Consider the following 15,061-nt stretch of genomic DNA (forward strand, 5'->3'; position numbering starts at 1 on the left):
TATCAATATTCCAGGGCATGGAGTGCGCTCCTGTTCTTTGCCAATATAAGTAAAAGTATTTGAAAGTCCCGCCATAGGGGATAACATTTTCCATTTTTACCATCAGTGTTTTCCTGTGTAAAAGGATGGACATGTGCATAGCACCATAGGTCATAATGGGTACGTGTGATATCCATTAAAAAAACAGATATCACATGTACTGGAAAAATGGAAGTGTGAAGGAGGTCTAAATCAGTATATAATATGCATAGTCTTACATACCTATATTGTGTATTGCGATCACTAGGTCGTATACTTGCAGCTCGATCATTTGGAAATGCCAACATCACATTTTTGTCTGGGCTGATCGTGTTCTCGTGATTGTGGATATGAGTTTTGTCTGCCTTCAAAGTAGCAGTACTGGTGGATCCAGTAAATACTGCCGTTTCCTCTGGTGAAACGTGGACAAATTGTCCGGTGGGGTTACTAATCATGGGAGTTATACCTGCAGGATGGATATTACATTACTAAGATTATTTTGGTGTAATATCAGATCAATAGGTCTAATAATAATAATAAAATTGACAACATGGGATTGAAGATGCTGCTTTCTGTGAGGTGAAACATTTCCCTAACAGGAAGTGTGACATATAGGTGCACCAAGCTTGGCCGGTTGGCACAGGTCATTCAGAGATGTACCAAATAGCTTCTCTGCTTTGTATTTTTCAGTTATAATTATGATGTACAATAACAAATTGCATTGTGGTTCCGTGTTAGCCAGAAAAATCAATGTGAATATTTTTTTCTGCCCAATGATGACAGAAGTATTCTAGGAGTGATACCTTTATTGGCTAACCATAAAATAATATGTTTGCAAGCTTTCAGAGCACAGTGGCTCCTTCTTCAGGTTGCCTGAAGAAGGAGCCTCTGTGCTCTGAAAGCTTGCAAACATATTATTTTCTGGTTAGCCAATAAAGGTATCACTCCTAGAATACTTCTGTCATCATTGGGCAGAAAAATATTCACATCAGTTAGAATTAAATATTTTTAGAGTGAGCACCTAAAGGTACTTTGTTTTCTTGTATACAGCACCATTAATAGATTTTTAGCCTTAGTCACCAGACTTACTCTATGGTTTTCAGTTCCTTTAAGAGCACAGGCTTCTTTGAATCTGGAAATCTCTACTTATCTGATAAAAGCTCTCAGCAAGTTTCAGAACACAATATGTCTAAAAGTCTTCAATTAGAACAAAAGTATCAAACCAAACTTACCTGGGTTGATTTTCATGACAATTTTCTTGGCTAAAGGTTTGCAGACTGCGGTAAAACTCAGCTTTTTCTGATGAAAGGCTTTCATTTTCAAAGATGTCAAATTTTCATCTGATGTGGGACCCAAAATATCCATCACTTGCTTCACATTAAAGGATCCTACTTGATGTGGTACAAATGAAAACATCACTTCCTAGAAGATAAAAAAAGGACAGCGCAATAATATTAGATACAAAAGAGACAGCAAAAGAATTGATTGTTATATTTTCCGTAGTAAAAATGCTCTTAGGGAAAATGTCTTCAATTTCAGGGCTTTTAGCTTACAGGCAGGCACAATGTCAGCAATCCAAAAGGTAGAGTATAAAACTATAATTCATTGTGTTTTTTTTCGGATTCTATTATTTCCACTGCTGTGCGCGTTTAAGGCCCAACTCTGAATCCACTTTCTTTTTTTTTTTTTACTGAATGGTAATTTGTGATAAATTCCTAATGCTAAACTATTGAAATATCTTTAATTTGAATATTTTGATTGAAGTGTAAAAGTTGTGTTCTCCTAAAAAAGTCAAGACTATTACATTTTGTTTCAATTTTGCTTTTGAAATGATGAATTATGTTCATTCCCTTCCCGAATGAGTGGTTATAACTTTTTTTTTCCATTTTTAAGATGATAGTTTAAATTCAGTATGTTCCTGGATTTAAAAAAAAAAGACTCCACAGTAGCACAAATATTTTCTGAGCAGCTTCCTTTAGGTGATGAGCGAGAATGTCATAAAAATAAAATACTCAACTTTTCCTAGTGAAATCGTTATTCCAATTAATGTGTGATGCTTATTTGAGGGAACAGCGGAGTACAGAGGAGAGGGCTGGAGACCCCAGGGCCCGCAGAATAAATCGTTTTATGGTGCTGTGGACTCTCAATTACAAGACGACACTATTATATCTAATGTATGCAGCATTTATAATTGTACTTAGCTGCAGGGTACTCCAGGATAGGATAATCTCTGCATGCACTGCTGAACATTGGCACTACTACGTAGCAGCTCTTTCAGTACTGTAACTGAATAGTTTTGCAAGGCACTGTACTTATGGTAAAAAATTACAGATGTCCTACAAAAAAACAAAACCTCATATAGTTAGAATAGTAGTCTAGCTACAAGGGGGGGTAGAGAGTGTGGTCGCCCCGGGCCCCGTGCTTGGGGGCCCCAAAATGGGGTGCCAACCTGGAGCTACACTACCCTTATGACTTAAAAAGAGGCATGCAGTTGCAAACAGAGGCAACTACCTGCCTATTCTACTCGGTACCGGTCATTGACTGCTCCTGTCAGAGATTCAGCTACTCTGTGTCAACAGAGCAGCAGTTTCCCTTCCTGTTGACAGGGCATGACTACTGGTAGCATGATGATTGACATACAGCCTCCACCAATTAGTCAGCGGTAGTCAGCTGTCAAACAGCATGATACTGTCACGCGGTGACTATCACGATGTGGCTCGACCCAACAGATGGTCGGTCAGCTAACGGCACAATACACATACAATGGGGAAGGTATAGGTGAGAGGAAGACCCTGCCCATAGGGAATGGGGAATGGTCACCACCTGGGCTTCAAACCTGATCCTGACCCTGCACTCCCCTAATGCCATATGCGGGTCATTTCCCCCACCACCGTCAGGATACCTCGTCCCTAACTGGCGCCTAACTCTGCCCTGGCTAGTGCACTGGCCGGTGACGGGCACTAGCTGCACCACTGCAGATAATAAACACAGGGGGAAGTGACAGACACCAAAGGGACAAAGTAACAAAAATTTCACACTTAGCTTTCTCTGCTGCAAAGCACTGCACAGCAGAAGAAAGGCACCAGTTCAGCGAACTCAGAAGAAGCACCACTGCACCTAGAGAGCTCCTTACTCCAGCTTAGTCAATGCAGATTGCTCTAACACTGACAGTCAGCTGATGCATCAGGTGACCTTTCAAAGGATGGTGGGAGTGGTCACCACCCACATCAGCTGACCCAGCAGCAATGGAATTACACCAGCTTGCCAGCGGGGAAAAACTGACATTAACTCCCGATAGTCCAAAAGGAAAAAATATTTAACTCCATGGAACCAAATCTGCCACAAATCCAAAAATGGATTGTGACAGATACCAGTAGTCACGCCCTGTCAACAAAAAGAGAAACCGCTGCTCTGTTTGGAGAGAGTAGATGAATCTCTGGCATGAGCAGTCAATGATCGATGCTGGGTACAACAGACAGGTAGTTGCCTCTGTTAGCATCTACATGCCTTGATTTCTTAAGTCCCAGATATACTTTTTAACTATCGGGGATTGGAAAAGTAGGGGAACAATATATAGAGATGGGAGCATGGGGGGATAGTATGGAGAGTTGAGAGCGTGGGGACAATATGGAGAAGTGGGGGAACAGTATGTAGAGATGGGAGAGTGGGGGGACAGTATGCAGAGGTGAGAGCTTAGGAGACAATATGGAGACGTGGTGGCACAGTATGGAGAAGTTAGATTCATGTACTGACAGTAGATCTGGTAATGGATTAATGTACTGACCGTGGTTCTGATCGTGTACAAATATACTAATCCATAACTGATCAGAGGTCGTCACCTGGGTGAGGCGGTCATCTTTCTGCCACTGAATGTGGCTGTCACCCTGCTACCAAAGTGAGAATGGTAAGTGCCTTATAGAGCAGAAGGCTATAGGAACTTTTATTGTTTATGAGGGATGTTAATGTGAAGTCATAGTATCATGTGGGCAGTATGAAGAGGAGGAAAAGTGTGGTTCAAGTGCTGGATTCAACTACTGAGGATGGTTCTGGCACTGCATTCATTTACCAATAGTGGTTCTGGTGCTGCATTCATGTACTGACTCTTGTTCACGTGCAGCATTCATGTACTAATGGTGGTTCTGTGTATAGGGGAGCTGTTGGTTCACCATACTGAGTATAGGGAAGCTGTGGGCCATTATATTGTGTATAGTGGAGCTATAGGTCTATTGTACTGTATATAGGGGAGCTGTTGGGACATCATACTCTCTATAAGGAGCTGTGAGTCCACTATACTGCATATAGAGGAGCTGTACATTGAGCGACCCAGTGGACATTATTAAATGTTAAGTGAGCACTGAAGAAGCATTATTGTTATAGGGGCACTCAGAGTATTGTAAGCATCAAAGGGGTAAAATGTGGACACTTTTCTAGGGCATTTGCACAGGACAATACTATTTTCTAGGGGGCACAAATGAGGCATTTAGCTTGTAAGGGGCACAGTGGTGGCATTATTATGTGGGGCAGTAAGAAGGACACATATGACAGCAGCGGCTCAGTATATCAGTAGGATTAGGCATTTGTGTGTGTTGGGTATAGTTGGGGATAGGGCTGGAAATGTGAGAAGTGAAATGTGTCTTTGTTGTTATCTCTGCAGACAATTCGTGACTGGAAGAAGTTGCCATGTCGGTCTGGGCCAGATAGAAAAGATGGAAAAATGAACTACTCCACCAGAAATAATATCAGCTGTAATTTACTATATATAACTGTACTGTATTTACTTGTATGATCTGCAGGTCTGGTATCTACCACTATATGGCAGTAATATCAGTGTTGGGCTTTGTGTAGAGATTTATTTTCAGTACCAGCGCAGTCATTTGCTGAAGTTCCTCTACGATCAGGGTTCACCACCATAGTTGTACACACGGTTTCCTGGTTAAGGGCACATTCAAATGTTTTGCTCCCCAAGAGCTGAATTCCTAGCTACGCACAGTTAAAGGGAATCTGTCGGTGGGTTTTTGCTATGTAAGCTGAAGAGAGCATGAGGTGGGGGTTAAAACACAGATTTCAGCAATGTGTGGTTTGCCTGTCATGACTGTTTTAGCACCAGTAGCTTATCTTTGCTGTGACCCAGCAGATCCTGCCTCCTAGTCTGACTCCGCCCCCTCCTGTGATAGGTACATCACTGTCTATGGACATAATATATACAGAGTCTGGTGTGGGCGGAGTTAGCTTCCTCAGCTCTGCTGCATTGCTAAATCTAAAAACTCTGATTGTATGAGAATGGCTGCACCCAGTAATCTAAGGTGACAAATAGGATTCTGAGTGTAGGATTGAATGTGAATCAAGAATAAGTAAATCTAGATACTGATTTACATTGTAAAATGGTTTTCCCAGTACAGCTAGGCTACAAAATCCTATAACCGCATCTAGTATGCAGCGAAAATCTAGAACTATTTTTCCAGTTAATTAATATGTATTAAGCAATGCAATGCATAATTGTTAACAGGCTTTCTATTCCCAGGACAGCTTTATCTTGCACCGTAATACAATGCTGCTTGGTAGATGTAGATAAATGTTTTTGTACCTGAGCATGTCCTGCCTCTATCTTTCCATTAGCTGGTGAGATATGGAAATGGGATATCTTGCGAAAGCTAAACACCACAGGGAGGAACTGAGATTCATTTTTTAGTGAGCAATGAATATCGATCCTTTCACCAATCAAGCATTCCTTAAAATCGTACACCGCTCCAGGGCTGAATGTTAATGCGACAGGGAGAGCAGTGCCAGTAACAGCCAACTCCACGTGGCGCTTCTTTTGTCCTATTCCAAAGATATAAAACAGCAAAAGCAGTTTATTATTGCACAACAGCCTGAATTCATGGCGTACAACTATACAAATCTTATACCAGATTATTGGCTTTTCTAACTCTCTATCATTAGTGGAATGCCATGTTTTCTACATCATTAGATGAACGGTTACTAGCCACATTTATTCCTATTGTGTGCCCCATGATGTGCCAAAGAGCTTATAAACTGGCATAATACATGGGCATGGCTATTGAATAAATCATACATAAATAAGCACAATTTTGGCCCTGATTCATCAAAGCGTTCATGCCAGTTTTCTTATTTGCACAAAATTTGAATTTTTGGCGTCACATTATTTTCACCTAGCTTCAGTAAAGTAGGGGGGATAGGGTGAGTGGGGGCGTATTTTTTTTTTTTTATTGTATTGTATTCCACAAATTTTGCTCCAGTACATATCCAGAGTAAGTTTTGTGGCAAGGCGCAGGGAGCCAGGGCTTCTGAAGGAAAGCCAAGATGGAGCCACTGACGTGTGTCAAAAACCTAACATGAGCATAGCCTTAGGAGGTGAGGGGACCAGATATGTCATGTCGACAGATATCTGGCAGCACGCCTGTGCAAGTGGTAGGTATTGCTCACCTACAGTATTCACTGGAATAGCTATAGACGTGATGCCACTGACCCCACTCACCTCCTATAACGGAAGTTGCAGGAGACAAATTACCCCTTTAATAAATGTATTTCTCCAGAAAACGACTTTTTGGATAAATGGCAAGTGCGGTAGAGATTTGATAAATTCACAAATATTGGTGCAAAACAGGATTACACCAAGATTTGTAAATTTTTATGCCTGAAAACTGGTGCAAATTACTTTTTTTGATATTCCAAAATAGACTTTATATTATAGATTACAAAAATCTTCGTAAAGGCCACTACGACGCGTTCACTAGTATTTTGAATAGCTACAGAATTCTATTGCAAAAATATTAAAAAATGACAGTATTTAGCTTCGTCCTAATTTTATTTTTGGGGTCTCACAGCGAGTCACAATTTCTAGGTAAGTCCCACAACCCTTTTAGTGGTATCTTTGAACTCCACTAAGTGGCTAAAAGAATTAACAGAACAAAACGGCATTTTTAAATAAAGTAGTCCCCCTTGTAAGGCAGTGACCGGTGTCATATGCGAGGGTCGCTATGTATCCCCCAGGATGTGCTTAGAAGCATATTAGATCCGCTGGAGTGCCCTGTGCTCACAGCAGGTTTGTCTGTGAGACACAGGGAAGAATAAAAGTGAGTGTGAACTGGATCAAGTTATTTGACCCAGAAATTATTCAGGAAAACCCGGTATGGGCTTTTATTTTTGAAACGGACTGCAGGAAGGTAGTGGGGCCGGTCCGTTTCCTCCAGCCCAGATCTTATAGTGGCCCATGGCCATAGAATCTGGAGGATAGAAAAAAAAACCCTGCAAGAGAGTGTGGGTGTGTCAGTATTGGTCTGGGAGTCAGACCTAGCAGGAGGCTTATGAGGAGCTCTTTCCGTGTGGAGCAACAAGGGCCAGGCAGAGCCTGAAAAGCCTGACACCCCAGCGTACACGGTGGTGTAATACGTTCACGGCGACAGATTGTGGACTGTCTTTACTTTTCCCGGCTGCATACCGAAGGACTTGTTTGCTTATGTTTCGGTTTGTGAGTATGCTATGAAATAAACAAAACTTATTTTGAACTTTATATGGGTCACTGCCTACTCACTGCACAGCAAGGACCTCGCTGCATCACACCCTTGTAAACTAAAAATAACAGACACTCACCTATTCCACTGACGAATTTCCAGTGATGTCAATGCCAGATCATCCAGGCCTCGCATGTGATTGTTACACCACGCAACGCTCATATTTCCCTCGGACAAATGGAAGAAGAGAGAGTGCAGCGGCATCAAAGCAGAGGCCTCTTGGCTGCAGGGCTCACGTGGCATGTCATGTTAGCCTTGGCGCTGGTGAAAGTTTTGAGTATATGCTATTTTTTATTATATAAGGGGAACTACTTAATTTAAAAAGGGGCCATCTAGGAAATGGACATTGCATGTAAATAGGTCTGTCCTAACAGCAGATTCTCTTCAAAGTGTAAAGAAGAGCCATACCTTTATGATGCACTGTATTGTCTACATCTGATTGGAGAAATCCATCTTTACTACCAACTGGTTCAAATCTCATAAATAAAGCATAATCCTGCTGGGATGGAATCTCATCTATTCTGATGTCTTCATATAATTGACTGAAAAAGGTTTGTAATAACAGATATATATCATCACATATATAACTATACATATATAGCATCATATAGAGTGACATACATTCCTTCCTATATGTATACATATACAGTATATACATACAATACACTACATAAGTACAATGTTTGTCTAAATTACTCCATTGGGTTGTCTGGGTTATTTTTTTTTTAATTCATAGGGTTGCAGCTGTTGAAAATATAAACTCAGCATTTTTTACCTCCCCACACTGCAGTGCTGCCTCTCTGTCTCAGTATTTGTTGATGGGCTGCAGCGGTCACATCATGACCACAGCGCACCTGACCACTCAAGCCAATCACTAAGCAGCTCATGCCCCCTACATTGATAGACTTGTTGAGCTCAGCGATTGCCTGCAGCTGTGCTTGAGCTATAGTAGTTTTGTGGGCACTGCAGCCTATCAACAAAGACAGGAGTAGAGGTGGAGTGGTAGTGCTGGAGCATAGAAACAGGGGCATAATAATCACAGTCGCAGAGGCTGCAGACTACAACCATCCCTGGGAAGACAGTGCCTGATTTCTGCTTAATATTCGTCCTTGGACACACATTTAGTTAAAATGCATTGTGGAGCAGAAAGCTACCGGTTCTCTGAACTGCAATAGCTATAATGGCCGCCGGCCTATCAGAAGCTGGCAGTCGAAGCTGCTATGCGCCACTAACAGAGGGTGCATGTCAAGGAAGAGCGGACAGGTACATTTTTTTTTTCTGCGTGGGAGAAGTGTACCAGGTTGGGGAACATCTATATATATAATTGTCTAAGGGTTTTTCTGTCTGTCTGTCTGTCTTTCTGTCTGTCTGTCTGTCTGTCCTGGAAATCCCGGCTCTCTGATTGGAGTGTCAGGAGGACTGATCAATATAGAGGTGTCAGGAGGACTGATCAATACAGAAGTGTCAGGAGGACTGATCAATATAGAAGAGTCAGGAGGACTGATCAATATAGAAGAGTCAGGAGGACTGATCAATATAGAAGTGTCAGGAGGACTGATCAATATAGAAGTGTCAGGAGGACTGATCAATATAGAAGTGTCAGGAGGACTGATCAATATAGAAGTGTCAGGAGGACTGATCAATATAGAGGTGTCAGGAGGACTGATCACTATAGAAGTGTCAGGAGGACTGATCAATACAGAAGTGTCAGGAGGACTGATCAATATAGAAGTGTCAGGAGGACTGATCAATATAGAAGTGTCAGGAGGACTGATCAATACAGAAGTGTCAGGAGGACTGATCAATATAGAAGTGTCAGGAGGACTGATCAATATAGAAGTGTCAGGAGGACTGATCAATATAGAGGTATCAGGAGGACTGATCAATATAGAAGTGTCAGGAGGACTGATCAATATAGAAGTGTCAGGAGGACTGATCAATATAGAGGTATCAGGAGGACTGATCAATATAGAAGTGTCAGGAGGACTGATCAATATAGAAGTGTCAGGAGGACTGATCAATATAGAAGTGTCAGGAGGACTGATCAATATAGAAGTGTCAGGAGGACTGATCACTATAGAAGTGTCAGGAGGACTGATCAATACAGAAGTGTCAGGAGGACTGATCAATATAGAAGTGTCAGGAGGACTGATCAATATAGAAGTGTCAGGAGGACTGATCAATATAGAGGTATCAGGAGGACTGATCAATATAGAAGTGTCAGGAGGACTGATCAATATAGAAGTGTCAGGAGGACTGATCAATATAGAGGTATCAGGAGGACTGATCAATATAGAAGTGTCAGGAGGACTGATCAATATAGAGGTATCAGGAGGACTGATCAATATAGAGGTATCAGGAGGACTGATCAATCAGAGAGCCAGGATTTCCAGGACAGACAGACAGACAGACGGAAAAACCCTTAGACAATTATATATATAGATGTGGGCAATGTTGGGACATTATTACAGAATGTGAGACATTATTGAAGGAAGGGCCCAATACAGCTGACATTATTAAAGAAAATGTCCAGGGTGGATGACATTATGACAGAATGAGTTCCATGATGGGTAACATACAGTAGTTACTGTATGGGGGCCGGAATGAGAAACTTGCATTATTAGTTTATAGTGGCAAATAGGGGAAGTAAATACTGGAGGAGGCAAACTGGGGGCATTATTTTACTTTTGATGGTACCATTTTCCATAGGGGGGCTCAAAAGGGAGCTACTGTTAAAGGGGCACCAGGGAGGTACTATTGCACTTTTCTTATTCATTTGCCACAGTGCTGAAGCGGGGAAAAATGTGTGGAGGGTGGTGTTGCTGTAAAGAGGAGTCTTTGCTTACACAAGTCATAGCCATCTGCACTGGATGAAGAAAAAAAAAAGTGAAAATGAACAACTTTGTTTGGATGTATTACCGATCAGCCACAATACACTTATACGATCTGTGTATAATGTCACTGGTGTTAATATTAGTGCTAGCGCTGTTTTGTTTGGAAATGTATAGTGGTATTGGTTTACTTTGTGGTAATAATACGTGCTCCGGCCATAGTGCGGTGGTATTTATACCATGTATGTGGTGTTATTGGCATAGTGGATTTTGTTCAGTAACAGGATGCTAGTTATATTCAAACACTATGTGCTGGCAATATATTGTCATTGTATGGCCTTTATATGGCTTATTACTGGAATATCAATTTTGGTATAGTGGTTTTATAACTTTATAACAAGTATTTAAAAGTATTACTTTGAAAATGATGTTTTCGATGAGATTCATATATTTTATCTTTAGTCCTTTTTATAATGTGCGGAAGGTACCTATATCTTTAAAGGATCTAGAACGCTACATCTGACCAACGTACTGTTATTGGCTCTGGTCTACAGTCAATAGGACTCTAATTACACCACTCCATGGAAACGTAAATATAACTGAGATTGTCATTAACAATAACTGCAAACACATTGATTTAAAAATATATATCCTGAAAAAAACCTTAAAGGGAACCTGTCATGTAAAACGCTATTACCTCAAAGAAATTGGATTAATCTGTAGGTTAATAATGTTCTGACCTCATGCGCTGGCACCGAGAGCCCCGCTGCCAGGAGGAAATTCATTTTATTCCTCCTGGCAGCGTTTGGCTTCCAGTCACAGGGGAGGAGCCGGCACGGTTTCAGTCAACACTCTGTGTGTAGAGAGCGGCGTCTGTAACACTGATTGACAGTCGGGTCTAATATCTGCAGGTTATTAGCACTATTTTACATGAAAAGGTCCCTTTAAAAGTAACTACAGGGGCATGTAAATGTTTGGGCACCCCTGGTCAAAACTGCTGTTATTGTGAACAGTGAAGATACAAACACTGATCACAGGGTCCCTAGTCTGCTACAGGCCCATACTGAACCTTTGTGTCCCTCCGAGTCTGCATGTATGTCCATCGTATGTCACATTACACAGGTAATCTTTGCATCGTTCTGCTGTAGGATGAAACATAATTATCCATGGGTCGGTAAATCAGATCTGTAGCCACACTGAGTGCGTCAGTACAGAGAACACATTCTAGCCATGATACCTAATTTTTGACGATATGGGGAATTATATTTGAACCACTTATATAAAAAAGATTATGAGATTTTAATGTTGTTCCAGATCTTTTGAAAATAACTTAGATTAGTGCACCGGTCAGTGTATCAAATGCATAAAACATTTCCTGACATTTTCCCGAAACGAAGCTGTCAAAAAAGTAAGACATCAGTAAATATATATGTAAGGCAAGAACAAAGTTACGCTGAATATCATTTTGAGCACTTGGGAATAAGAAAGATATGAACTGAAGCAGGTGCAGATGAGGGCGGCCAAGGTGAAGGGCAGCACTGAAATTGGAACGTAAAGAAACAACCTGGGCCTGTAGACAGAGCAAAAGAGCATTTCCTAAGTCTAGAGAAAAAGGCTCTAAATCATACAAGGGGATTCTTTACTGTAAGAGCAGCAAGACTATAGAAATCTCTGCCACTGGAAGTGATAACAAATAATTTATTGATCCAATTCCTAGATGCTTTTTTATCCCAAACTATAAATATCACATTTCTGGAGATGGGTCATTGTTGTGTAGGAGTGGTGGAGGTGATGTTCTGCTCCTTGACACCCCAAGTGGTTAAATGTATTTTATATTGATGTATGTTATCTTAGAGTAAAATTCTCTAGGGCTGCAGTTTAGCGTAGACATGGCTAACTGTAACGGCCGGCCCATATTAGGGAGGGGGGAGATGGGGGTTAATATCAAGTTCAGGAAGTGTCAAGGGCAGTTATGGAAACTGTGGTGAAGAGACAGCAGCGGTCACAGGCAATAGGCTGCTAGGGACAGTGTGAGCCTGTTACTCGGGGAAGGGGATTACCAAAGAACCCCTCAGTGCAAGAGTATGAAAGCCTGGAGCCAGTGGAGGCCAATGGGCTACAAGTGAGTGTGATGCACCCCACACACAGCAGCACACAGGGACATGTTTTGTCTATAGGGTGCCAGAGTGAGCAGAAGCAGCAAAACGTCCACGACTGCTTCCCTGCCCTGGCACATTACAGTTGATCTAAGGATTTATTCTGGTTACTGTATATGACTCATAGGGATTTTCGCCTTCCTCTGGATCAATACTCGAGAGTTACAGGTTGGACCTGATGGCTCTCAAAGACTGCATGATTTGAGATACTTTTTATACTTGATGCCCTATACACTGTAGTATTAATTATAGCATTTGTATTATTATCCCTTGCTCTCCCATTACAATGTGAAAACACTGAAACCTATTACTTACCTGGGTTTAAAACAGACTGTTAGAGTGGTTTTCTGGAAAGGCAGAAGAACACCTCCATTGGGACTGCAGGTAAGCGTGCTGGAGACGTCTACTTCATTCGTCCTGTTCCTGTGACCCATGTCTTGCAGAGCAGCATCTGCACTTTTCTGAGTATCTGTGCCCTGTGAAAAATAGCATAGTAAATAGAATAGTAAAGCTTGTTTTACTGAAATGCACATGAAACAAACGTTATGTATCTGTCTATAGGGCAACATTCCCCATCTGCAGTTATCTCCTAGTTCAGTTCTATAGGAGTTCTATAGCCAAGTGTCTTCAGCTGTTGTCCCATAGCAGTGACTAGAGAGACCCTCTACAATCACAGATGGCCCCTCGTGAGGCAAAGTGTAGCACGCGAACTGTACTCGGCACGGGCTGAGCTACGATATAGGGCACATTCAATTTGGCATGATTAATTTCGGGGGCACTGCTTATATGCTAATTGTTTTTCAACTATATATGCTAACTGTTCTTCAACTATATCAATAGTAAAAGAATAAAAACTGAAAATGTAGGCCCCTTAAAAAATAGTGAGGAAAGAATGGTTGTAGATGACGAGGAAAAAGCTAACATATTAAACACCTTCTTCTCCACGGTATTCACGGTGGAAAATGAAATGCTAGGTGAAATCCCAAGAAACAATGAAAACCCTATATTAAGGGTCACCAATCTAACCCAAGAAGAGGTGCAAAACCGGCTAAATAAGATTAAAATAGATAAATCTCCGGGTCCGGATGGCATACACCCACGAGTACTAAGAGAACTAAGTAATGTAATAGATAAACCATTATTTCTTATTTTTAGTGACTCTATAGCGACAGGGTCTGTTCCGCAGGACTGGCGCATAGCAAATGTGGTGCCAATATTCAAAAAGGGCTCTAAAAGTGAACCTGGAAATTATAGGCCAGTAAGTCTAACCTCTATTGTTGGTAAAATATTTGAAGGGTTTCTGAGGGATGTTATTCTGGATTATCTCAATGAGAATAACTGTTTAACTCCATATCAGCATGGGTTTATGAGAAATCGCTCCTGTCAAACCAATCTAATCAGTTTTTATGAAGAGGTAAGCTATAGGCTGGACCACGGTGAGTCATTGGACGTGGTATATCTCGATTTTTCCAAAGCGTTTGATACCGTGCCGCACAAGAGGTTGGTACACAAAATGAGAATGCTTGGTCTGGGGGAAAATGTGTGTAAATGGGTTAGTAACTGGCTTAGTGATAGAAAGCAGAGGGTGGTTATAAATGGTATAGTCTCTAACTGGGTCGCTGTGACCAGTGGGGTACCGCAGGGGTCAGTATTGGGACCTGTTCTCTTCAACATATTCATTAATGATCTGGTAGAAGGTTTACACAGTAAAATATCGATATTTGCAGATGATACAAAACTATGTAAAGCAGTTAATACAAGAGAAGATAGTATTCTGCTACAGATGGATCTGGATAAGTTGGAAACTTGGGCTGAAAGGTGGCAGATGAGGTTTAACAATGATAAATGTAAGGTTATACACATGGGAAGAGGGAATCAATATCACCATTACACACTGAACGGGAAACCACTGGGTAAATCTGACAGGGAGAAGGACTTGGGGATCCTAGTTAATGATAAACTTACCTGGAGCAGCCAGTGTCAGGCAGCAGCTGCCAAGGCAAACAGGATCATGGGGTGCATTAAAAGAGGTCTGGATACACATGATGAGAGCATTACACTGCCTCTGTACAAATCCCTAGTTAGACCGCACATGGAGTACTGTGTCCAGTTTTGGGCACCGGTGCTCAGGAAGGATATAATGGAACTAGAGAGAGTACAAAGGAGGGCAACAAAATTAATAAAGGGGATGGGAGAACTACAATACCCAGATAGATTAGCGAAATTAGGATTATTTAGTCTAGAAAAAAGACGACTGAGGGGCGATCTAATAACCATGTATAAGTATATAAGGGGACAATACAAATATCTCGCTGAGGATCTGTTTATACCAAGGAAGGTGACGGGCACAAGGGGGCATTCTTTGCGTCTGGAGGAGAGAAGGTTTTTCCACCAACATAGAAGAGGATTCTTTACTGTTAGGGCAGTGAGAATCTGGAATTGCTTGCCTGAGGAGGTGGTGATGGCGAACTCAGTCGAGGGGTTCAAGAGAGGCCTGGATGTCTTCCTGGAGCAGAACAATATT

At 41.5% G+C, this 15,061-nt stretch overlaps 1 protein-coding gene across 1 annotated transcript in view; it reads right to left on the reverse strand.

The window, feature by feature from the left end:
- CFAP47 (cilia and flagella associated protein 47) overlaps positions 1-15,061 on the reverse strand; it is an 874,184-nt gene that overhangs the window by 808,609 nt on the left and 50,514 nt on the right. Inside the window, exons 7-11 of the mRNA XM_069757658.1 lie at positions 12,853-13,013; positions 7,959-8,092; positions 5,603-5,838; positions 1,251-1,440; positions 262-484 (exon numbers count right to left, since the gene is read on the reverse strand). Coding sequence (XP_069613759.1) covers positions 262-484; positions 1,251-1,440; positions 5,603-5,838; positions 7,959-8,092; positions 12,853-13,013 — 944 coding nt within the window. The remainder of the gene's footprint in view (positions 1-261; positions 485-1,250; positions 1,441-5,602; positions 5,839-7,958; positions 8,093-12,852; positions 13,014-15,061) is intronic.

Source organism: Ranitomeya imitator, chromosome 3 (assembly GCF_032444005.1).
Source record: "Ranitomeya imitator isolate aRanImi1 chromosome 3, aRanImi1.pri, whole genome shotgun sequence".
Taxonomy (NCBI): domain Eukaryota; kingdom Metazoa; phylum Chordata; class Amphibia; order Anura; family Dendrobatidae; genus Ranitomeya; species Ranitomeya imitator.